The following is a 24,793-nucleotide window of genomic DNA, read 5'->3' as shown; positions in this document are numbered from 1 at the left end:
TCAAACTGGTTTATGTGCACTGAACATCTGTTCTGTTACAGGTTTAAACCAGTTTCTGATTGCTTAAACTGGTTTATGTGTAATGTCTGTCCATAGCCTAAATACGGGAACAATGCAATCGCTTTAAAAATACAAAGGGAGAAGAAAACAAAGGGAATTTTAGATATTCTAAAAATAAAAATCATTATAGTAATCTTGCAAGTCTTTTGCTTCTCATCTATCTACCATAAGAATATGCTAGACCTCTTCAGTGTGTATTTAATGTTATATGTTATGTATTGCCTACTCTTGAAACCTACCAATTGCTTACGGAATAACTTTGGAATATATTCAGTATTTATTTTAACTGTATTATGTAGCAGTATTTGCATTTTATACATTGTCATAAATGTAATAGATATTGTGTCCTGAAATTTCAGCTGAATGTGGTATGACAGTAAAACAGGAAAACACAAATACTATATATTTATTCTTCCTAATGTGGGAGTGATTAGGATAATGAGGGAAAGGGCAAGGTAGATTTGCACTTTATAGGCTAAATCGTAGCTTTTTGAGACAATGATATTTTTAATGACATTTCTTATGTAACATTTATGTATTTCTCTGATCACTTATTTTAATCTCTGTCATAGGAACCTGAGAAGTTGATCAATTTAAAAGAACCAAATACAAACACAGACTACACTGAATGCTCAAGCAGCTAATACATTTTTTTGCTCCATGAAATTACATAGAAATAACCAAATTGTGGACAATTTCCCAGAAACAATCCTCAGTTTTGTGAATGACATTTCATATAGTAAATATTAGCAGACATGTCAGCACAAAAATATACAACCTATGCATGAAAAGCAGAAAAATTCTTCCCACTACCTAATGTTCTACTTGCAATTGCTGGTGTCTAGTATGAACTGCGTTATTTAAACACCTATAAAACAATTGTTTATAAGAGTCTTCAGACATATTTATTAAGGGCTGTTGTTATTATCTCCAATGAAGCTGTCTTGCAAGATGTAACTATATGCAGGATTTAGCTTTACTCCATAATGATGCATCTTTGCAGCACTTGGGTTATTCACATTAAAACAGTTGCACAGCCTGAGGTCCCAGTGTGGACTGAATAAAATGCTGATTGTATCCCAATGATGGAAACTCATCATAAATAGTCTCAAAGGAGGTAATTTAATCTAACCCTCCACTCTGCTGATACAACTAGGAATGTACTTTGTCAGCCTTTGTGGGTTTAACTACAGCTGGCTGGGTTTGATGCAGGCTCAAAAAGCCAATCTGTTCTTAGTAACACCATTGCCTTCATAGAATTACAGACATACTTTTAATGGGCATGCCCATGTAACTGCTAAGTGATGATTTTTACATACATATATACACCATATTTAGTGTCATCTTCAGCTTGATTGTAGCTCAGTATCAGTGTCAATGAGCCTATAAGAAACGAGAGTGAACTCTAATTATGGGATTTGATGGAGTTAAATCAAGGCTGAATTTGGCCTCTTAATTTTCTCTGAACATGGTTATGCTCCTTCACTCACAACTGTTATTTAGAAAAGAGATTTTATTGTGTATTGATGGTGACCACATTCAATGCACATGTATGTTCTAAGACTGGGTAAGAGTCGCAGATTTTTTAAGAAAATGAAAATTCTATTTTTTACAGCCTAGAACTTATCTAGGAAAAATGTAAACGCAATCTGACCAAAACCTACATAGATTACTTTAGGGTTACTCAGCTGGTTAACTGTAGAACCCGTTACTAACTTGGGACTTCACTTGAATTTTACACTGATTCAAAATTAGCCCTTAGGTAATAATATTAAGACATGGATAATTTGAGGTGCTACAAAAGAGCAAGAAAAGTCATTCTCCATGAATCATTCCACTGACTGCTTGAGAGATTCAGCTGTGAGATAAACCTGAAGGCTTCAACGGCCACAGATTTATTAACCTATTAATAAATATGGCCTACAACTTTTTGTTTGACATCTCTTTTGCTTGTACTATACATTTCCAAATAGTGTAGGAATATAGGTGTCAGAGAGCCACAGGCAGGGAATGGAGCAGATCCTTGGAATCCCCTGGAGGAAGGTAAGGTCAGTGTGGGGTGGGGGGGAATAGAGTGAGAGTTGAGAGACAGCTCCCTATGAGGAGAGGGGGACTAGAGGTCCCCAGTGGAGGGAGCTAGCTGTAAGGAAAGGGGAGGCAGACCCCAGGGGAATTTTCATAGACATGTTATGAGGGCTAGGTGGTAGTCCAGAAGTAGAGTAGGGATTTTGTCAGGTTTTGTCAATTTTGTTTTACCGTATTCTGTTGTCAAACCACTGGATCACTTTTTCTTTCCATATACTACACCTTTGCTTTTTCTGTTATTTAACTGAGGTGCCTATAGTAAATTGTGATTTCTGGGCAAATTTATATCCATTTTGTGAAGTGGGAGACCAGTAATCTTATACAAACATCCAGTCTGCATCTCTGGAAGCACTCTGACACCCCAGGGTTTTGTCACAATAAGTCCTAAGGAGTAGATCAGAACCAAAGTTCACCTGGTTAAAAGTTTTGTTTCTGAGCAGCTAGAGCAAGAAGTCTCCTATTCAGTCTTCTTCCTTCTGCTAATGATATTTACTAATTGTTTGTATCCTAAAACATATCGTTCACTGTCATATAATTCAGACATATAGTTCAATATCTCTTCTGGACCTTGTATTAGGTCTAATTACTAATTAGGACTAAACTTGCTCTGATTATTCTCCCAATATGTATGGCTTGGCTTTGGTATCCTATTGCAATAAACTCCTTTACAAGCTTTTGATTGCTTAGAACTGTACTGACTCTGCTATGCAGCGTATGCCATTAATTGCAGAATTACTTGTGCTCAGTTTAGGGTCAAACAAGTTGGTTTGGCTTGCATTATCTCATTGCTTCACTGACTGCCATAGTTAACTTCAAGTCTGGTTTAACAGGGTTCTTTAAAAAAGATACAGTTAAAACAACTATAGAACAGGAGTCCATTAGTGATGAAACACAGCTGAGATCAGACAAAACAGTTCCTGAGCCAAACTTGCAATCTTTTAGTTGATGTCTAAGAATGGAGAGTTTTTTAATGGTGTGGTACTTTCAGAAAACAGGATCTGAATACTTTCTGCTGTTGAAGTAAACAGTACAAAAACAAATATACTGAATATACTGTTTGTTTAGTTTTGGCTCTTTAAACTGCAATGGTATTAGTTATTTTTAAAGAAAATTCAAAATGTGTTTTTACAGTAGTCCAGGTAACCATTGGACTTTGTGAGCTGTGTCACTGTCATGTCATTGTCACTGATTTTTTCAGTCTGTCTACCTGTGCATGCCTTCACGTTACATCTATATAAATACTTGGCTAAAGAAAGTCTTCACAGCTAAAGTAATGGTAACTCTACAAGCAATTTTCTTTTGATCGTTTGAAAGAAAAGAGGAAAGAAAGAATGAATAGCACTCCACAAATAGCAATAAAAGCTCATAGGTGGTTGCATGGAGATGCACCACACCACAGCAGAGACCCAAAGAAGGAAGTAAATTAGGGAGTTGAGGGAGCTTCCAGAGAACATCAGCCTTCCCCTCATGTTAATGACAAAAGAACTCCAATATTGATGCTGTAGCTAAACTCAGCTATAATAGTTTTGCAGGGTCCCTTTTTCAAATAACCTGGTATTAAATTGTTTAAGGTTTCAAACTTAAAATGACACCTTCAATTCCACTTGGAAATTCACAGACAAATGGTGTAATTTATAGAAACCACTGTTATTTGGAAATGGGACCTTTGTAACAACAACATTCATTCAAATTCCAGTAAGGGTATAGTATATGGTCCTCAACAATTTTCCTGGCAGTTGTATTCACACATGAAGAGGAGAATAAGATAATATTCTGTAAAGGAGAGTTGTTAGCATGGAAATATGTAAACTTAGTTTCTCCCTTTTCCTCCACTATTAATTTATTCCTTCCTTGGCTGCATAAGCTCCTGTTGCTTCTTCCTGAATAGGTTCTGTGCTTTTGAAGAGGCAGCTGTAGGAGGACTGGAAGCTGTTCCAGGCAAGCTGGTGCCATAGAATACAGTTACAAAGTAGACAGGGAGGTAGACTGGTGGACCTACCTGTATTTGCCAGTTTGGGATAAAATGCATCATCATGGTAAATGAAACACACTAAAATGGCAGATACAAATATCCCCAACTCTACTGCTACTCCAGCTTTTGCTAATTTTGCTGTTATGCTATTGAGGTCATGCTACTGTCTGGCCAATCAGAACAGAAAACTGCAGTGGGTCAGGTAGCTGCTAGTACAGTGTGTAGCCTAAAGCTGGTACATTTGCCAATTTATTTGGCACTTGAAATAGTACATGAAAACCAAATATTGCACTGATTGATGCTGTTGGCTGAGGACTATTTAACTGGGAGCTACTGGTGGTCTTACTGCTCAAGATTTGGTTCTGTGTTCACATACAGCAGTAACCAGAATCTTCCACAAATAGTGCTACAGCTTTTACCAGTAATTCCATAATAATAATAATAATAATAATAAAAACTATATTGTAATGTACATTCCCACATTACTATGTTCTGTGCTGAATTAACATGATCTATTATCCAAATATAATACTTCAATCTTGTTCTTAATTAATTATTTTTTGTTATGCTGTCTCTAAAGTATGTTAGACTAAATATGGAGGTGCCTATGTAGGGCTCTCAGCTCTTAGCATTTTTGCAGGCAACTTCAACCATCATGTAATCAAAGATAAGTGACTTAGTTAAAAATGAATGGGGCAGCTGGCCAAAAGCTCAACCAAACACAATGATCAAAGTGGCCGTGCCAGATGTTTTCCATCAGCTCTCCATATGGAGGTACCAGGGAGATCAGCAGGAGCACCACACTAAAAAGAAACCAGAGAAGCCAACTCTAGTTTCAACCATAACACGAAGAATTGAATATAAATACCACATTCCTTAGTGAGAGTCCCAAGGGACATTCTGTAGGTATTTCTAAAGCTTACAGGAAAAAGCGTGTCTACTATTGTCTGACTTATTTATATGCATTCTCCTGCTAAATACTTTAATAATAGCTTGTTACAATTTGTTGAAATATATCTATTTTAAATGGAAGCTGCTAATGAATGAGAGTCTGTACAAACAGTCAAAAGCTGTCATTTTCCAAACCAAGTGTTTTGTCACCCAACCTTGACTAATTTGAATTACATTCCTACATGTATTTCTTTTATCGTTCTTGATTCCTGCAGTTTAAAATTATGATTCCAGAGGTATGGAATTCCTACGAAAGGCCCAAATCCACCTCCCAATTTTCTGTGGACAAGAAAACAGTTTTGTGTGGTATTTTTTATTTTTGTCTTCTGAGGAAGTTTAAAATACAATGAAATAAACAGTTGTTTATACTGCCCCTCAGTAGAAGACTTTCTTGACGTCATTTGTATATAACTGAGCAGTAGCGTTGCTCACAGACCCAACGCTTATGACATGTTGGACCCAATCATACCAGTGTGATGTTATTGGTTTTTCCTGGGATGGAACATGAACTGCTTCATACAGGTCTGTAGTGACAGGAACTTGAGTCCTTTTTTATTACAACCCTAACTACCTACAGGAACATACTCAACATTTCAAGACACATTACATGCTCACCAACCGATTCATACAACGAGCGGAAGAAGAGATGACAACATTTGTGAGAATCCAGTGCCATACCACTGAGCTCTCCCCCTAAATGGTTTTGCACAGGCCCCCAAATCTGCTTAAATTGGCTTTGTTGAGCAGGAATCTGGGAGACTGCTCACAAGTAATTGAGACAGCTTAGTAACCTTAGATGTTTTTGTGTTCTTTTTTTGACTCTGGTTTAGTGATGCCTGTCTGAAATTCAGCCCTCACACCAGAGCAGTGGAGTGAGACATGTTGAGCATACAGAAAGAGAGAGAGAGTTCTCTGGAAGCAACTAAAGGGTCTTAGGACTTTCTCCATGACCAAGAGGCTAGTGATTCTGATGGCTAAGATGAGACTGAACATCATTTCCCACTTTATTTGGTCCTTTTCCTATGTAGCATATTCATAAAGTCAGTGGTTCCTTCTGCAAAACAGATCCTGGTGATCCTTTGCCCTGACTCATTTTATACCCACTTCATGTAGGTTTAACGCATTCACTTAAATGGAGCTACTCCTGATTTACATTATTGTAATCAGAATTGGTATCTCAATGATAGGTGGTAAGTGATAGGTGAATTAGCAGTGCTAATCATTATACTTGAGTTTGAATAAAGTAAACCTAACCTTGTAGCTGACTCAGGTGAACACTGATTTGCATGGCTAAGTGCTGGTGGGTGCAAGAAGTCATCCTCTTTACACTGTCCACACAGTTGCTGTGTACAGTTGTGCTGCCTTGAGTGTGGGGACTACTCATTCGTAGCATCCACAGATTATGCAAACAGTGACAAAAAGACCAGAGAAGAGTGAGGCCTAAGTTCTCTTCTTAGAAAGAGAAGTCACCTGGCTTTGAACTGGTAGGAAAAATATCACACATATGCAATAGCATCTTGGGTTTGGGACCAATAGAAGAGAGATGAATCCAGATGATCTCAACAGCATTGTTCAATGAGAAAAGAGATGCATCTCAGTAACTGCAGTGTGGAAGTTACAATTGCAGTAAGCGCCTAGGCCATGTATAATTAACACGTATTGTAATTCTCTTGGGACTCTGGCCCACTGAAACTCTGACTTCTGAATTCCAATGATGAATAAGGTGGACAAAAACAGGAGAGAAAAGTATGAGGAAAGTATTCCATACCCCCTCCCGCTCCTGACATATATGCACATAGTTTGGTATTAATTAGATTAGTGTGCTACTGAAAAAGCAGCACACCAGTATTTTGTCTTCATGAGCAGTAAATCAATGTAAATAACTATGCTGTGAATTATGTGTTGACACGCAGCAGTGTAAACTGTAAGCCAAGCAAAAATTAAACGCTCAAAAGCAGACGTTTCATAGGCAAGTAAAAAATTAAGTTGTCAGGTGTATTGTGTCATCATTGTCCAAAATAAAAAGAGATTTGGGGCAGCGATTCCCTTCATTTTGCTTTGGGCTTAGCAAATAAAAGAACCTGTCTCGCTTTCTGTTTTTGTTTTACGTATAGAACATCTGTTGACATTAGAGGGGGGTTCTGCAGAGGGCATAAAAGGAGCAAAATAGAAATGAATTAGGTAGATACACAAGGAAGATCTTCCATATATGGAAGATATCTGCTTTTACTTAAAACTCCAGCTGGCTTCAGTGAAGTGGCACATGGAGTGACAGCACTAAGGCCCAAATCCACAGAGGGACTTAGGCCTGATGATCCTCAGCATTCCCATGTTTAGCTTTTAGGCTTGAAGACTGGGATACACAAACCTGAGTTAAGCACCTAAATTCTCAGTGCAGTGAGTGGAGAGAGTTAGGTGCCTAAGAACAGATTGACAATATGCAGACTCTGTAAGTCTTAGACAGAGGCATCTCTTAAAACAGCTGAAATGAAACACTGAAGAGATGGGGGTGTCTGGGGGTACCTATATATGGGAGAAGGGGATTCACAGTCTGACACAACTTCCTGGATTTAGATGTTGAGGCTCTTCCTTTTGGAGGCACACAACTGTCTTGTTTGATCTTTTCTTTTAAGGCAGATCCGGTGGAGAATGTGGTGTACAGATACAGGGAGTGGAAAACCTGAGGGTTTTTGTTTTGTGTTTTCTTCAGCCTGCAAGGGTTCAAATGCAAGAGAGTGTCTTAATGATTGAGCTATAGGCTAAGCTGGGAGGGGTTGGGGGCACTCTCCACCCCTTGTATTGAAGGTGTGCTACTGAGCATCAAATGGAACAAGAGACTAAAAAAGTGGGTGCATGACACTTCTTTGAGAGGGAGGGAAGAAGATACAATTTCCAGCCCCTTCTCCCAACTGTCGTTTACCCAATAACTAGTGCAGAAAATCTGAACAATGCCGTAAGGAGGGACCAGAACTCAGGACTTCCTGCTTCAGGCTGAGTGGGTTCAAGGCTCAGCCATGTTTCTTCTTTGGCCTTATCTACAGAGTGGTACAGCTTTAAAGGGAAGGATGTCTTTGCTTATGGCCTGGTGCTTCTGTGCTGTATCTGTGTGGATGCTTGCTTCCTACTGTGAACTGTTGAAGCCTGCATAGATCTCATGGTCCCCAAGTTAGGCTACTCCCTTAGGAGAACAAACCACATTCCCTTAACTGAACAAATCAGAACCTGTGAGTTTTCAATTTTGGAGATGAATAAGACCTTTTAAGTTGACAGGAATTTTTCAGGAGGAAGGATAATGGGATCTGATCATAAAGGCAAAAACTAAGGCCTGATTTATTGAGGTTCTAAATCTAAAGACAGTTATTGGGAACCATAGAGCTCAAAATCTCCAAAAAAGGTATCTCAAGTTAGGCAGCTGACGTTTGAGGCAACCAAAAGTCACTGCTACATTTAAAGATATGGTTAAAATAAAATATTTGGGTTTTAGTTTCCTCTCACATAAATTTTACTTCAAATGAAATACCAGTGAAAGGAAGATCAAGAACAAGTCTCTTATCTCTGTATCAAGCAACAAATTTTGGCTCTTGTTTTCCAGCTTGTTCATTTTCTTTGAAACCCAGACATGAAACCATAAAACTGCAGTTATGTAGTTCCATAAACCATAAAACTACAATTATGCAATCCATTCCTGACTCGGTCATTTTGGCTGATCACCAGAGAAAAGCAACATCCCTCTCTAAAGTCAGAAAAGTGCTTTTTTCATGGTATTGGTAATGAAAGACCTTGATTCCTACACTGATGGGAGGTACTGATCACTAGACAGTAAGTCAAAGGTTAATAACCAAGGTCCTGATTCTCTTGTCAGTTACATAGGTATAAATCTGGAGTCAATTTGTCAACTTCTCTAGAACAGCATTTGCGTGGACGGACCAGAAAGCAGAGGATCAGGGAAGAGGGCCTAGTTGTTTCTTGTTAACAAACATGTGACATGGTGTTCTGTGAATGTTCTTCCAGAGTGTTATCCTGAAGGTCCAAGGAATGGATGCATTGTAGAGAGTCTTTACAATGTTGTTCAAGGAAAGCCAGAGAGCCTACTGCTTCATGCAACAACGTCACTGCATCAACATTGAAGCATAGTACAGCTCTCTCAGAAGATGCAGCAGGGATTAAACTAGAGGCTGGCCTCCTGTTTGCTAAAATGTTAAGTGCATTTGTCTTCATGTATTCAGCATTCCACAGGGCGGCATGCTGAGTTAATAAAACCTCCCCCTGGAACATGCTTTGGAAACACGGATAGAGTGTTTGACTGCCCATATGGCAGAAATATTGCTACCAGACAGCTGTGGGAACTTAGACAAAAAATGGAAGGCAACACCAAACTCACGTGTGCGCATGTGTGCACATCCATATACTCTTTGTCTAATAACAGAAGCTTCCAAAAGATGTTATGTGTCAAACACTAACATCCTCTTTTCCCAGGAACAGCAGTTGGCAGTTATAAGTAATTTTATGTGATGAATATGTGATTTTGAATGGGGCATGTTATAGGCTTAACTTTCAAGAAAGTTTTGAAACAATTGGCACACAAGTATAAAATGATGACAAAACATCCATTTCCACTGCCCTTAGATAAAAGGACTAGCTGTTTGGTTTTTTAAAGAAAGAAATACCATTGTCACCACTGCCAAACCATCATTCCATGATTTGAATAGCAGAATCCACTCTTACCATGGCCAAAGAGCAAAACTCCTTTCTTAAAATGAAATTGTGTATTTGTTGCTGGTCTTCAGGTACCAGTTAAATGACAGAAAAGAAGTTATCTTAATCACATAACTAGGGACAGTGCATGTGTAAACCCAACAATAACTGCACATAAAATAAATAGCACATTGTAAAATGACAGTATCAAGTACTTACTTACCATTACTTTTATTAAAACACACAGAGCTCATTTTGAAAGAAACTTAATTATTTCTTCTCCTCCCAGTCACAAATCAAAACTACAGTCAGTCACAGATTAAAACTATAATACTATAGCCTTAGATTTTAGTTGTCATTTTATTCAGTCAAGCCAGATTTCCCAGTTTAGCAGAAGGGAGGAAAATCTTCAGCAATTCAAGACATCAGACCAGACATTGTTAAACCAGTATGAAGTACCCAATGCCAGCTGTCCCTAAAGAGTCTTGTTTGATGGTGTACATTTTTGGAAATCTTATCTGTAGAAAGTGGTGTAATTCAGAGATAGATATTTAGAAGAAAGGTCACATTTGCTGAAACAAATACAGCCACAATCAAATGGTAAGATCTCTTTCCTATTTCTAAGCTATGCAAATGGGAGGACAGTTACACACTACAGGGAAAAAACAACAAAACAAATGCAACTGCATTCATATGTAGATAAGATATAATTTACTGTACTATAACTTTTTAAAGGAATGTTTTCACTTAGATGATGTCTTTGAGGGACTAGTTTCACTTTGTGCAGCTGTATGTTTGCAGGTGTGAATCAGACAATTTCTTGCAATATTTCAAGAAAAACAATCCTTGATCCTGACCTTTTTGTGGATCATGGGGGAAGCACTTAAAAAAAAAAATGTCAAAAACTTCCAAACAGAATGAATTTTCTGGTGACCTGTCTTTGCACCAACCCTTATGACCTTTCATAACTCAGTAAATAAGTGAATTGAGTAGAAGCTTAATTTATGCGTTTCTTTCCAAGGGATTATGTTGTTGTGAATCTTGGGTTGCAAACTAAATGGATCTGTTGATTTACAAGAGTTAAACTAGGCACTTGAATTTTCCATTTCTAATCAAAAACAGTGCCATAAAATTGAATAAGTTCCCCAGTGGAAACAAGTAATGAATAAAAATAAAGTGAAGAGTAACAGGTAAAGTGATCTGAAAAAGAGTCACAAACTACATCAGCAGAAAACAACTGCAAAACACAATCAGCTCAGATGAAATGCAGCAGCACTGTACCCGTTATAATTCTTCATGCTTTACCTGCTGATAGGAGAGTGGCTGGAGGAAATCTCTGGCACAAAGGTTTGTTCCATTATTGGTATCCTAGAAGGAGTGTAAGAATGGTAGGCTGTCAGAACCACGCTGCCCGAGTCCTTTATCTCCATTATCATAGGCACATGTCTCTCCTACTGCCTGGTGACAAAGACAACTACCAGCATTTACTCATTTATTAGATCAAATGATCCTGTCACAACAGCAAATGCATGGCTTGGCTCGGTAAGAGCGTCTGACTACTGTTTGCTGACAAGAGATCTGTGTAACTGAGACACAGCTCTTCCTCCTGTCAGAACAGCTGAATTAGCATATATTCAAAAACGCCGCCCACAACATAACTGTGGGGGAAGGATCTTTGTCTCTAGGAAACTGGAAACCTGAGATAATCCTCCCTGGCTCAGAGTTGCTGCTCTGGACTAATTCTTGTTCAGCTACTTCTTGGGTTTTGTGCTTTTTTTTTTTCCAAGGAGAGGCTTAGTAGAATTTCTCATAACACGGTAAGAAGCAAACAAAGTGAAATCATTGCTCAGCTATGCAGCAAGAGGACAGAGCACTACTCTAACGTGAAATGGGCTCTAGCAAAGAAAGAGGAAACTGACATTTGAAATGCCTATGCGAAACATTAAAAAAGTATGCTCTGTTTAAGTAATCAAGGAAGTGCAACCCTGATTTCCTATAAGTCAGGTCATTCCTTAAAAATTTGACTGCAGAGGATGCCTTTACTTTCCACTGAACACAGACAAAACTTTCAGTGATCCTAAATACTCAACTGGACAGATAATTACAAAGGCAGTAGGAAAACAGTAAATACTTTTTGTGCAAAATTTCACAAAAGATATTTACATTTTTTCCCCTGACCCATTACTAAAGCCCCCAAAACTTCACTTGCAAGGAAGTTTTGTGTAAAGGAAGTGTCATATGAGTGAATGCAGGATGCAGGAGTTCACTTCCTCCAAATGTTTTTAAACTCAATGTCTGACAATGAAATTTTAAAATCTCAGTGATCTCAAATCTGGAATGATAGTCTGATTTTAGAGCAACAAACACAGAAAACTTCATAGATCATTTGTGCAGCAGAATGTAATAACAAAATATCCATTTTATGCAGCCCTAGGGCTTTTTTTTTGTGGATAAAATACATACTACTTCTAATAAATGCTCAATTTAACATAGTGCAATCCACCTCCTGTTGAAATCCATGGAAGGATTACCTTTGATTTCAAAGGACATTAAATAGAACTTACATGGTATTTTTCATCCATTTCATAGATGACACCTTTCTCCTGCTCAGGTTTCATTATGATGTATAATAAGGGAAGGGTGGACTGAAAAGGTCCTAAAACCCCAGTTCCTCCTTAGGGAAACCAATATCTGTATAGGTATTGTGTTAGACCATCTGGAAGGCTGCTCCTGAAAGGTTCTCTCACAGGTCCTGGCATAGAACAGTTTAAATTACATTGGAGGTTTCTTCAGCCCCCAGAGCAACCCAGGCTTGGCCTAAAAGCTACCTCATCACCCTCTATCTCCCTTTGGTAGTGAATCCCATGCTAGTATGAGTACTCAAAAGTCTATTGCAGCTTATGCATCTATACCTTAGCTTTAAACTAGTTAGCTTGAGTATCAGTGTTTGTCTAATAAAAGATACTGGATTTACCCAAAGAACCTTGTCTGCGTATAGCTATAGCATCATTTGCAGTTTGGTTTGAGTTGCAAACCTCACCATGGATCCTGGATAAATACTTGAGTAGTTACCCCATTCCAAGCCACGTTCTACCATTAGAAGTAGCTTGTGTAGCCAGCTTGAAGCTAACGCAGATATGTTTATACAAGCTGCAACGCATTTCACTGCACTAGAGTCAGACCAGTTGAAGGCTGTGCCCACCTCTGTTCGATGACCTGCTCTTGTGCCGCCTTGGCATGGATGCCTGGCCTAGTGCACCAAGTAGACTTGTGTGAACTCCAGAGGGGTCCTCGATCACTTCCGGAGAAGCCCCCAAACTTGCCTGCCATGACTTTGGATACATCTTCAATGAAGGGGGTCCCCGTTGAGGATGCCTCCAGAGTTGTTACGTTCTTCGTGGATATACACGGGGCTCCACCTCCCCTACACCCCGGCCATATGCCAACCTTCGAGACGAACCTCAGAATCTTTTGTGGCTAGCCCTTAAATGGTGCCTTCCTCAGTTCCTATGCTTCCTTCTTTGCAGATGGACGCCTTGAGCTCCAACTAGACCCAGAGGGTTGTCCCCTCTGATGCCCTGAGTGTTCTCCGATGGATGCTGTCAGTCATCGCCATGTTCACACATTGTCTTTTGTCTTCAAATGGGGCTTCTAACTCCCCAATACCTGGTAAGGTGTGCTGAGTAACCTGCTCTAGGCAGGGAACTAAAATAGAACAGACAAAGGAAAAACACAAGAAGACCCACACTGACAACACCACACACATCAGGAATGACCTGAAGCAAAGTAGAAAAAAGAAAGGTCAGAGGAAGAAAAGAAAAGTAAAGGAAAAGAGGAGGGGCAGCCATGGAGCTGAGGGCCCTCCGTTCCCCTTGCACCAAGTGCCCCTAAGCTAGTGCGTTTCCTGTGTTGGGACCTGCTCTTTCACCCCAGCCGGGGTTTTCTTTGTCTCTTCCTGGATCCACCTCTGGTCTGGCATCTCGGCTCCAGACACCACCGGTAGAAGTTCCTCTGACAGCTCTTGCTACCGCCGCTGCCGGCCTCTTTGCCGGCTCCTCTGATCCCCACCGGTCGTTCCTGGCGTGGGGATCTCCTGCAGCCCCTGCTGCAGCCGCCGCTTTTCTCTGCACCAGCTCTTCGGCTCCCTGCTGCCACTGGACGCCTTCAGCACAGCGGTCCCCTGCCATTTCTCCTGCTCCCGGTGTCCCCCTTCCTGTGCTTTTGGGACCATCCTTTATCTTCGCCAGGCAGCGTCTCTTGCTGACGTCACCAGGCCTCAGCTGCAGATGGGTGCGGCTGATGAACCGTGCCGACGTCTCTCTCCGGCATCCTGTAAATGGCGAGTTTTTTTCTTGTTTTTTTCACCTTGGGTTTCTCTGCAGGCATGGTCTCCCACTTGCCCATGCTTACATCCCTGTGACAGAGGCATAACACAGAATTACAACCAATAGAACCTAAAAGGAAGCTCAGAACAAGCCCTGAAAGTTTTGCCCATATTGTTATGAATCAAATCATGTCAAGTGGCCATATAGTCTGGTCTGGATGAGTGGTGCATATTACACAAGTCCAGAACAGAATAAACATAGTAAAGTTATATTTGTACTTCATGATGCCTGACAGTAGAGGGGTTTCAAAAGGAGACTGTTTCCTCAAGGCCTTGTGCACACCTATAAGATGAAAACCCCTAGTGGAAACATTAAGGGGGAGATTAGCAATAAAACCCTTACCTGATTGTCCTTGGGATTTCATACTGCAGGAATTTTGGAGTTTTGCTTGCTGTAGGGTGAAAAATACAATTCTCCATCCCAGCAGGGGTAATTTCAGTCTACTGTTACCCCTTTAAAGATATCCTATACAGTTCACTTAGAGATGCTAACATTGTAGCTGACGCTTAGTAATTCCTTACAGCACCGGGAGCCAAATGGAAAGCTTTAGGCAAGACAAGAATGGCTCTCTTTGAGAAGATCAGACTCGATAATCCCAGACTGAAATAGGTTTATTAGCTGCCATTTCAGACAAGCTATCTTGTCTTCTTTTCTCAACACCAAAGCAGTCTGCCATCTTCAGTGACAACAATGATGATGATTTTTAGATTCTGTTTGGATAAAAGCTACCCTATAAATATACTTTTTATTATTACTTTTTGTGCCTTCTGTTCCCATATATAAACAAATATTGTATAATACAGACAATAGTTTTGATCTTATTGGTAAAAAATAAAACAGAGGATTTTTTTCTCTTGGACAAAATAAACACAGTAGTAGGTTTCACTAGGATATTTATGAAGTACCAGGACATAAACTCAATGCTACTAAGGAAGTGACAGACTTTGGCAAGGTAAGTTGATATTTTGCAAATCAATCTGCTGATGTTCACTGATAAAACTGAACACTACAAATATTTATCTATATAATGGGTTTTGGGAATAGATGAGAGTCTATTAAAGAAAATCCTAAAAATGCTTAGAGTTAAACCAACTAAAGATATAAATCAACCATGAAACACAGTTTTATCTAGGCTAGTAAGATGACATTCATGAAAAGATATGATACAGTGCATCATGTTCCCTACTTAGTAAAAACTGGATAGACCTACAAGCAAAGGGAAAATGTCATTAATAGATCTATAAATAAATGAAAGTAAAAATATTTGTAAGAGCCTTGTCACTGTATAAGTAGGGATCACGTGATTTCATAATTTTCATGAAACCCTTGAAGAAAGGTGGTTTGCATAATCACCACAAAAATTGGCATTCCCCGTGGAAAAAAACCTAAAAATAATAGTCTGGCTCTCCAGTAGGAGCCAGCGGCTGCTATGGCCCAGGCTTGCAGCCTTCCGGGGGAAGCCACCAGCACAAAGGCTATGGCCTGGCTTTGCAGCCTGCTGTGGGGTCGGGGTAAGAGCAGCCACCAGCATGAAGGGGACCAGTCAAGTTATGGCCACTGCCTCTTCTTTCTGTGGCTGATTGGCCAAGAGGGCTGCCTTTTGTAGATTCCTATTTATAAGAGCCTTCACCTGCAGCAGTTACAAATCATTGGAATATTGCGATGTACTAAAGTTAGCAGGTGTCAGGGAAGTACCACACATTCACTTGCAGCACTTGCTGATCATTGGAACGTAGTGACCTATTAAAGTTGGTACCTGTTAGGAGATAACCGTAACCCAGGCGTGAAAGGAAACAACTTTTAAATTTCATTTTTGTGCTTAGGTTAAAACCATTAAACTTGAAAGTTGCTAGTACTCAGTACCTTAAAAAATCAGACCATGGAAATGGTTCAATATAAAATTAAGGGTCAAACATTTGAGAAATAGAACTGGAACTGCAACTTGAATATCTTCAGTGTTACACAAATCTGGGTCGTGACAGTAGAAGAGTACAAAAAACCCCCAGAAGCAACAGCCAAATGTAAACCAGAAAGAAACAAAGTTTACTTAACTTCTTTGGACATTTTCAAATTGTGTTAAACACAAGAACAAGTAAACCACTGCTTGGCCTTTAAAATGGCCTTTAGTACGGAGTTATTTATATGAAAGTTTAAAAATCATATTTCAGAATATTTGCTGATGCTTTAAAAACTCTCAGTTAGAATCTAAGGCAAAACATGAATCTTTGTTAAATTATAAAAGCCATAATTTTCCATTCCAGTTCCAACAAGAAACTTAATCATGCATTATACTTCAGTTGACTCTAACATGGGCATTTTTTTATTTAGTGGGTAACTATGGGTTCTTTTATCTTCAAAACAACACTAGCAGTTTCACAAATAAAGTTCTTAAAAAGGAAGCTACAAGGCTGTTTTGTTTAGTAACTACTCACAATTATTTTTTCTAGAATATTAAAAGTTGTTCAAGTTTAGTCTATACTAACCTATTCATGTAGAATTGTTAGCATATTGACTGTATACAAAAAAAGAGACGCTTGCCTTTATCTGTCTGCTGGAGTAAGGCTGTTTTTAGATTTACTTTAAAAGAAAGGCTCATATCCTTCCATTCATCCATTAGGCTCCCATGACATGTCATGGGCCATGTGTAGACAAAATGAGAGGCGTGTGTGCATGACACTTTAAAGTGAGCTAAATGCTTTTGCACCACTTTAATGGTGTCGGTGTTTGCATGCCTCAGTCGTGTATTGTGCATTCATTCCAGCCGCTGCAGGAAATTCAGTGGTGTAATGCACCTTAAATGATTTGGGGTACAGCCATGGAGTGAAACACCAGGCTCCGTGCAGCTCTGCAGCAAGCCCTACAGGAGGCCTAGCAGCAGCCCAGGAAAGCAGCTCTACCCAAGAAAAGTGGTGAGCCTGATCTTTCCCCCACTGCCCACCCTGGAGCCTGCCTGCCTGCCTGAGCTGCATGGAGGCCTGGGGTGGGTGCTGCCAGGGAGGGGCACCGCTGCCATAGAGGGAAGTACCAGTTTCCCCACAGCTTGCCCTTCCCTTCCTGCCGGACAGGCAGATAAGTCAGTGGGGTGTGTGCACAACATGGGGGTTTAATCAGTAGGGCTGTGCAAAACAGTACCGTTTTATTTCAACTTCCATTTTGCCATTTTGATGGGACAGTGTTTTGTTTTGAGTTTCATTTCTTTTTGAAAGCACTGTTCCGTTTTGTTTCATCAAAACTGTTTTGACAATGATAGAACTTAGACCTAAGTCTCAGGAAGCCCCTTCCAGTTCCATGTTCCTATGTTTGTTAGCCCTCTAATTTTAAAATAGGGTCTGAATAGAGGAAAGTAGCTGAATATAGAGTTTCATTAAACAGTTAGGACCAGGGTCATTTATAAGGTAAAATTAGGAGATAGAGAGAGAGAGTCTCTTTGCTATACATCTAAGTATCACAGTTTTGAACAAATGTCAAAACTGGTCCTGGACAAACATCATCATCAACTACAAAACCTAATCAGTGGGCCTTGGAAAAAAATGTACTTTCAATATATTTATTTATATACAATACAAATCATGAAATCATGGCAATAATGAATAAAAAATCCATAAGAACCATAAGATGACGTGTTACCTTTTATTTATTTTATTCTGGAGTGGTACTGCTGTAATGCTTTAATTACCTGATCAACCTTTAAAAACTAACATTTGCCAATTTCCAGCTAAATAACCACTTAAGCAGATATATAGTGCCTAAATTTATATATATATATATATATTATATGTATGTATGTATATATGTATGAGAGTGAAGCCCTGACTTAACTGCCCCAATGGCCCATATACAGGACACCTTTATTTTTATATATATATGTATGTAAATATAACTATATAAACTATCTTCTTAGTCAGTGTTCAAGAGTTACATATTTGCTAGTTTGAAACATGCATGAGTTTTCTTTTTAGGGATGCTACTAACAATAATGGAGGGATTTCTGGAAGTTGCATGATTCATACATCATGGGTATTTTCACTGTGTGCCACTTTAGTGGCGTATTTGAGCACCATACAAAATTGCTAAGCTCCAAAAGATTCAAGAAGAAATAGTCTTCTTTTTTTCTCTTTCTGGCTACCTGGATGCATGGAATTATGGGATTTTAACTTTCAGGATTTTCTTTTGTTTTGTTTTCAAGATTTGTCATACCTTGGAAAAAGCTATATATAAAAAATGTAGTTTGTCCTTCAATCTGTCAGGGATGATTTCCTTCCAACCTTGTCTAACAAATACTTCCATATTGGGGTCAGCCTCCAACAGCCTCATAGTGTAAACAAGGTTCTGCTCAGTTTTACTGGGAGAGCATAGGGAGTAAAGTAGTCTCCAAGGCTAAAAAAACCCAACAAAAACCAAACCTGATCCAGACCAAGACTTTGTATTTTATTCATAAGTAAATGTATGAAAAGCAGACTGAGTGAGGCAAAGGGGTTAGCATTAGTCTTTTATGATCTTGAGGCAGCTTGCTGGAGGCATATCAACTTCATCTTTCTCATCTTGATTACGTTTCACTCTATAATGCATGAAATTAGAGTTGCAGTTTTAAAAACTGAAGACAAAATAGCATTAAACACTGTCATTCAAGTGTTCTCTGAAGAAGAAAGGATACAGAGTCTCCTGGGCAAAGATGGAAAATTCATTGTTGTAATTTGTATGTTCAGTACCACAGGGTCCATGTGAATATTTTGACAGTCTTTGGTTTGTCTTGAATTTTTCTTGAATTCCTGAGGGTGTTCCTCCCTTCTGATAAATAAACTTCTGTCATTCCAGGCTTAACTTGGTTAAACTGAGCAATAGCATAAAGTAGATCTAACTGAAATGTCAGTAATTATTTTATTTCTTTCTATAGGGCATCTTGATAAAGAGGGTACCTTCGCTCTTGACCCTCAGTCCACTTGAGCGGACCCTCATGAGTTCATATCAGCTGATTCTCATTCAGAACCCTTCTGAGACATTTCATGTAGATATTAAAAAAGAGTGAGGTGAAAAGTAGGGGTGCACTGATAGAGATTTTTTGGGCTGGTCCTTACTGATGGCTGATGTTTAATGAGCCATATAGGTCGACATCGATCCGATTGCTAGCATGCAGCTGGGCAGCTTGGAGAGCAGCTGGTAAGTCTGTTGGAGCAGAAGGGGGGAGGGAAGAGGGAAGGGGTGTGGGGTGGGGGTAGATTGAAGCCCCTGTGGTGAGGGAGGGAGTGGGGCTGGGAAAGGCAATGCACAGCTGGGGCAGAGTTATGAGTAGCTCATCCAACAGGTGCGAGGGGGGGGGGCAGATCCTGCTGCTACGCACACCCCGGGGGAGGCATGGAAGGGGTGCCCCTGGATCTGCATGCGGGGCGAGAGTGGGTTGCTGCTGCGGGCTGGGACTGGGTCAGTGCCGGGCTCTTCCTGGCAGGGGGCTGGGCCTGACTGCACTCAGGGTGGGTGGGTTTTAGCAGTTCTGGAAGGGAGCTACAGAGGGGGGGGCTACAGCCACCCCAAAATTTGCCAGAGCTGCCCCATAGCCTGCCCTCCTAGCACTGTCACCTCCTGCCCTGAGTGCAGCTCCAGCCCAACCCCCCTGCTGGGAAGAGCCCAGTGCTGCCCCTGACCCCAGCAAACAGCCCACAGCAGCAGCCTACCCTCACCCTGCACACAGATCTGGGGGCACATGCCCCCTCATGCCCTCCCAGGGTGCGTGCAGCAGCGGGAGCTGCCCCCCTTCCCTCTGCCCCTCAGATGAGCTGGTTGTGGCTCCATCCCATGCTCCACCCCAGCTGTGCAGTGCCTGCCCTTGCCCCAGCCCCACTCCCTCTGTCACCACTGAGGCCTCAATCTGCCACCCTCCCCACACCTCTTTTCTCACAACAGACTTACCAGCTGGACCTGACTGCCCTTCACGCTGCTGGGCTGTGCTCCTGGCTGCCTGTGTGCAGCGCTGTGGTTGCGCGCGTGCATGGGGCATTTATCAGCGACATTATCAGCCACATGAACCAAAAAAAGCCGATTGCTGATACCGTCAGTTTTCCTTATTTTGGTGCTGATCCGATATGGGACCGATGTATCAGTGCAACTTGAGAGAAAACTGGACCTTGTGGTAACTGTATGATGAAATTCTGCATAATAAGAAACAGATGTCCAAGGTTTAGACATGGGTTTTGTATTATAGGACCAAGAGGATCCACACTGAGTGCTTTCTCTATTCACTTCTGTAAAGTTCCAAAGTCATGTTGTCATCTTCATACAGTCAACTGTGTTGAAAACTGATGAAACAGAATGGCATTCACAGAACATAGATCATTTAACTTTCAGTGAAACCATAGCTCTGAACATACTTGTTAAAATATCTATAAACTTTAGCACCTCTCTTGGGTGAATCTTACCCAAGTTATGAGGTTGTTGTGAAAAAATAAAATTGAGATAATTTTACTATGGATTTTTTTCTATAGACTGTGTGCGCATAGTTGGCCTAAAACCATTGAACCAAAGGATCTTCCAACAGGTCATATTCCAATTTTCAAAAGCTAGTTTTGTAACAGGGTAATATTAAATACAAGTGCAATAAGATTTGTATTGTGCAATAAGTAGAAGTGCAATAAGATTTGTATTGGCTTAAATCAGTTCTGAACATGGCTCAGTAAAAACAGAAAATAATATCAATGTAAATAAATCAATGCAACTTAACTAGAATGTCTCCATGTTCATGCAAAACTCTTAATTTGTTCTAAGAATTGTTGTGTTACAAACCTAAACTCAGCAGCTTCTTCAGCTTATTAATGACAAGAATAGAATGCTCTCAAATTAAATACAAAACTATTGGAATATACTTGTACAAATTAATGTGACCACTGTCTAACATACAGAATATGGAAAAGCACCGAAATATATTTCTATTACTATTATTAATAAACATTCACAGTTTCATAAAACCAGGTCTGCACATGCTTTACAATGCCATTGAACCTCTCAATACATCTGCATAATAGAGAAATTTTGTTAATTCCATTTTAGATATGACATGGAGACATCTCAGAACAGAGAAGTTAAATGGCTTTCCCGAAAGAAACACAGGAAGTCTGCGGTAGAGCCAGAGGTAGAACCCAAGCTGCCTGACTCTCAGTCTTGTACTTGAACTTCCCTAAAAACGCAGATGAACTAATAAAGAGTTGGCAGTGGAAAGGCTGTTGTGTAAGAAATGAACCTGCATGTATATAGGGTAAATTTTCATTCCATGTACCTGTTGCTCATTCTGCTTTCTAGAGTACAAGGTGTTAGTTTTGATTGAAAGTTTAGGGAAGTGGAGAAATGATGCCTAATAATTAGCAAAGCACAGACTTATTTTTTAAGAAACATAAATATTCATGTCTTTGCCAAACACCTGTGTAGACAGGCTATTTGAAAGATGCAGGATGGACCCTAAGAAGAACCTTTTAAAAAACTTAAAAATTCTAAAAATAACTTTTCCACAGCTCCAGCTGGACGGTTGCATTACAACCAGGGGTTAAACAAGCAATGATAAAGTGCAGCTGATAGGAGGGAATTCAGCAGTCTGGAATCCCTGAATCAAAGGCTTGGGAGTCCTTTGAGGAATATTTCCAATTTGGCTGGAAGAGGTCAAGCAGAAGTCATTCCCCTAGGGATGGTGGGAGTCAGAAACTTTGCCTCAGACTTGATAGATACAACACTGTTTTGGCACAGGGAAATTTAGAGTTAAACCTGTACTGTCTTGCATCCTGCTGATAGAAACTTGTAGTTTTCTAGGGATTTACGTGCCAATTGTGTACTTGTGTACTTGTAAAGCTGTAGCCCTCACAACAGAAATGTGCTCTTACACCATCACAATTGCATGTTTGTTAATAACTGCGTGCCTTTTTTTCTCTGTCTGTTTTATTTGTTGTTTTTCCCCACATTTCACTTATCCTTTGACTCAGTGGACTAATATCATCCTTGGTATGTAACTCCATAGAAGCAAACAAAGTCCCACCAGGGATGACTTTGATTCAATTTCCTAAAATTAATTTAACAGTGGAATATTTCACAAGATGAAGATGCCAGATCTTAAGAGGAGTTGTTTTTTGCAGGAAAGCAGAGAGTATTTGCATTAACATATATTAATGAGCACATGGAACTAGCATGAGTTCTTTGGCCTCAGTTGTAGCTTTGGTTGTAGAGAACATACCTTGCTGATTAATCACATGATCTAAATGGAAACTTTCACCCTCATCACCCCTCTTTTGTCTGCTTTTGACACTAGCTTAATACTTCAGATCTTCTTAGCTTCTGATGTTTCAGTCTGCCACATCTCCTACTGAAAAACTAACACTAGGACTTCTTCTAAAAGGAACTTGGAAAGAAACATGGAACAACAGGGAATGTTTCAAATTGGTATTTTGTATTCGCTTACTGTGAGGCAAATAAAAACAACTAGAAACCAGTAAATTGGTTGTTCTTGACCCTCCTCAAAGCAAAACAATTTCATAAGTGGACTCCAGGACTATAACTATGCTTCCACATTTCTCATATACATAGGTATACTTAAATTATAGAAAAGATAGGCTTTTATTTAATCACTCATAAACTGCCAAGTTTTCAGCCATAGGCCAAACTGGTATGTATGAACCCTCCCCTCACCGACATCCATAAATTGGGTAGTCATTTATCTGATTCCCCATCCTTATACATAATTATCTCATTTGATAATTAAAAAACATGGATTTTCATGTGCAGAATGCAAGCCCAATAATTTTTGCTGAACAACCCTACAAGTACCTACAAGTCAAACTGTGGCTCCCTGTGAAAAAATAGATTTAAACAAGCACTATTGTGCTGTTTTGTGCTGAGCATTACACATTTTTCAGCTGGTTATTTTAACTTTTTTTTTTGTTGTGCTAGAAAAGCCGAGCCTTGCCCACTGACACACTGCCTACACTTAGAAAAATCAAGGAAACTACTCAAAGATCAGGAGAGAGGCTCTGACTAGAAATAACCCCAGAAAATGAGGGAAAGGAGGCAGGGAGATGCAAGACAGCTGGTATAGAAAACCTTTTGTTTTCAAAAGCAAATGAACTTTTGTTTAAAAAAAAAATCTGACTTTCTGGTTTTGTTTAAAATTCCAGTCTCTAATGAAGAACATCTCTAGATTCAGGAAGGATGATAGCAGGACAAAGTCAGGGACCTGCCTGAGAAACTTTGAAACATTTATTATTTATGGGCCCCTATTGTTTCTATATGCTGAGATCTGGTATTCAGAAAGCCAGTAATTTCCTCTCCACCCTGGGAGTGATATGGAGTATTAACATCAATTACAAAATTTCTGTTCGTGTGTGGTATGCCCTTCTACAGCATGGAGGCATATTTTTAATGCAGCGCATGGGGAATTAATTTTGTAAGTTTATCTTTAATATTATGGGCCCCACACTTGCAAACTTCAGTCTGCTAGAAAGAACCTTCCTGTATCTGTACAGACTCTCCATGAGGACAAGAGTACCCCATATGTGCTGAAGTATCTTCATGAGTGGCTCTCAAAGCAAGACCTAAGTCCTAGTTTTCACTTCACTTACTGTCTTCTTTTGAGAGTTTAAATGTGCACTAATTAATCATTTAATTACACTTCCCCATTAGGTATCATCATGCATAGTTTACAGATTGCTAACGTAAAATGGAATTGGCCTCATTGTCTTATCCCAATATTGTTCAGTTATGAGTGTAAGATAGATCAAACTTGGGGCCTTGTTACACATTACACTGTGAGCTGCCCCAGTGTTGATCAGTGTTAGTGCTAGCTTGAGTTTGGAGCAGTCTCATGTTCAAGCCAGAAGGGGCCTGGAGGACTAAATGGTAAGACTCCCCTCCACCCCCTTCCCATTCCAGGCTTTCCCCCTGCCCCCTGGGGCTCCCCCAGTTCCTACCCCCAACCCCCAGGGAACCCCTCCTGCCCTTCAGTGTCCCTCTTGCCCCCTCCTTTACTTGTGCCTACATAGGCTGTCTATCCTGGGGGAGCAGGCAAGGAAGGGTTCACATGCCTGCCTTACCCCTGACACTGCTGCCAATCTGCTGTTCTTCTCAGGCCTGAGCCCAGCCCAAAGACCACAGTGGAGTTCCTGTTCCCCCAGGGGCAGAGAGCATGGGCAGTCACAAAAAGCAGGGGTGGCGGGGAGGGCACTGAGTAGGGATCTGGGGTTCTAGGAAGCATGGGGGAGGTGGCAGCGGGCCCAGTTTGGCCAGCAGGAGAGTGGGGTGGGTGGGATGTTTACATTAAAGTGGCTACCCATGAGTGTAACATGGGCTAAGCGACAGAGATCAGAGATAAACCTAGGCTGGGGTGGCCTAACTTTAAACTGCCTAAAGAAAGCTTAAACTTAGTCTCAAGTGTTAATGTGTGGACAAATTAAGGTTTTAGAGCTCCAGGAGGTGCCTACAATTATTGTGTAAAAAGACCCTTGAGCTCAAAGGGCATTTATACACACACATTTTCATTCTGTGAGACACCAGAGATTCGCCGCTTTGGAGCAGACTTGTGCAATTGTATAAGCGGCAAAATGTGTGTCAGCACACAAAAAATGGTGGTGGTGCACTTTTGAACTAAAGCACCTCCAATGTGTTTTAGTTCAAAAGCACG

At 40.2% G+C, this 24,793-nt stretch overlaps 1 protein-coding gene across 1 annotated transcript in view; it reads right to left on the bottom strand.

Moving 5' to 3' along the window:
* The window catches only part of ARHGAP28 (Rho GTPase activating protein 28), a 104,886-nt gene extending 93,564 nt beyond the window's left edge, over nucleotides 1–11,322 (bottom strand). The window contains exon 1 of the mRNA XM_014519977.2: nucleotides 11,069–11,322. Within this exon, the coding sequence (XP_014375463.1) occupies nucleotides 11,069–11,199 (131 nt within the window). The 5' untranslated portion in view covers nucleotides 11,200–11,322. The remainder of the gene's footprint in view (nucleotides 1–11,068) is intronic.
* Nucleotides 11,323–24,793: the final 13,471 nt, after the last annotated feature.

This window comes from Alligator sinensis, unplaced genomic scaffold (genome assembly GCF_000455745.1).
Source record: "Alligator sinensis unplaced genomic scaffold, ASM45574v1 scaffold597_1, whole genome shotgun sequence".
NCBI lineage: Eukaryota > Metazoa > Chordata > Crocodylia > Alligatoridae > Alligator > Alligator sinensis.
The sequence above is the reverse complement of the archived record's forward strand: the minus strand, read 5'-3'. Positions and strand labels throughout refer to the sequence as shown.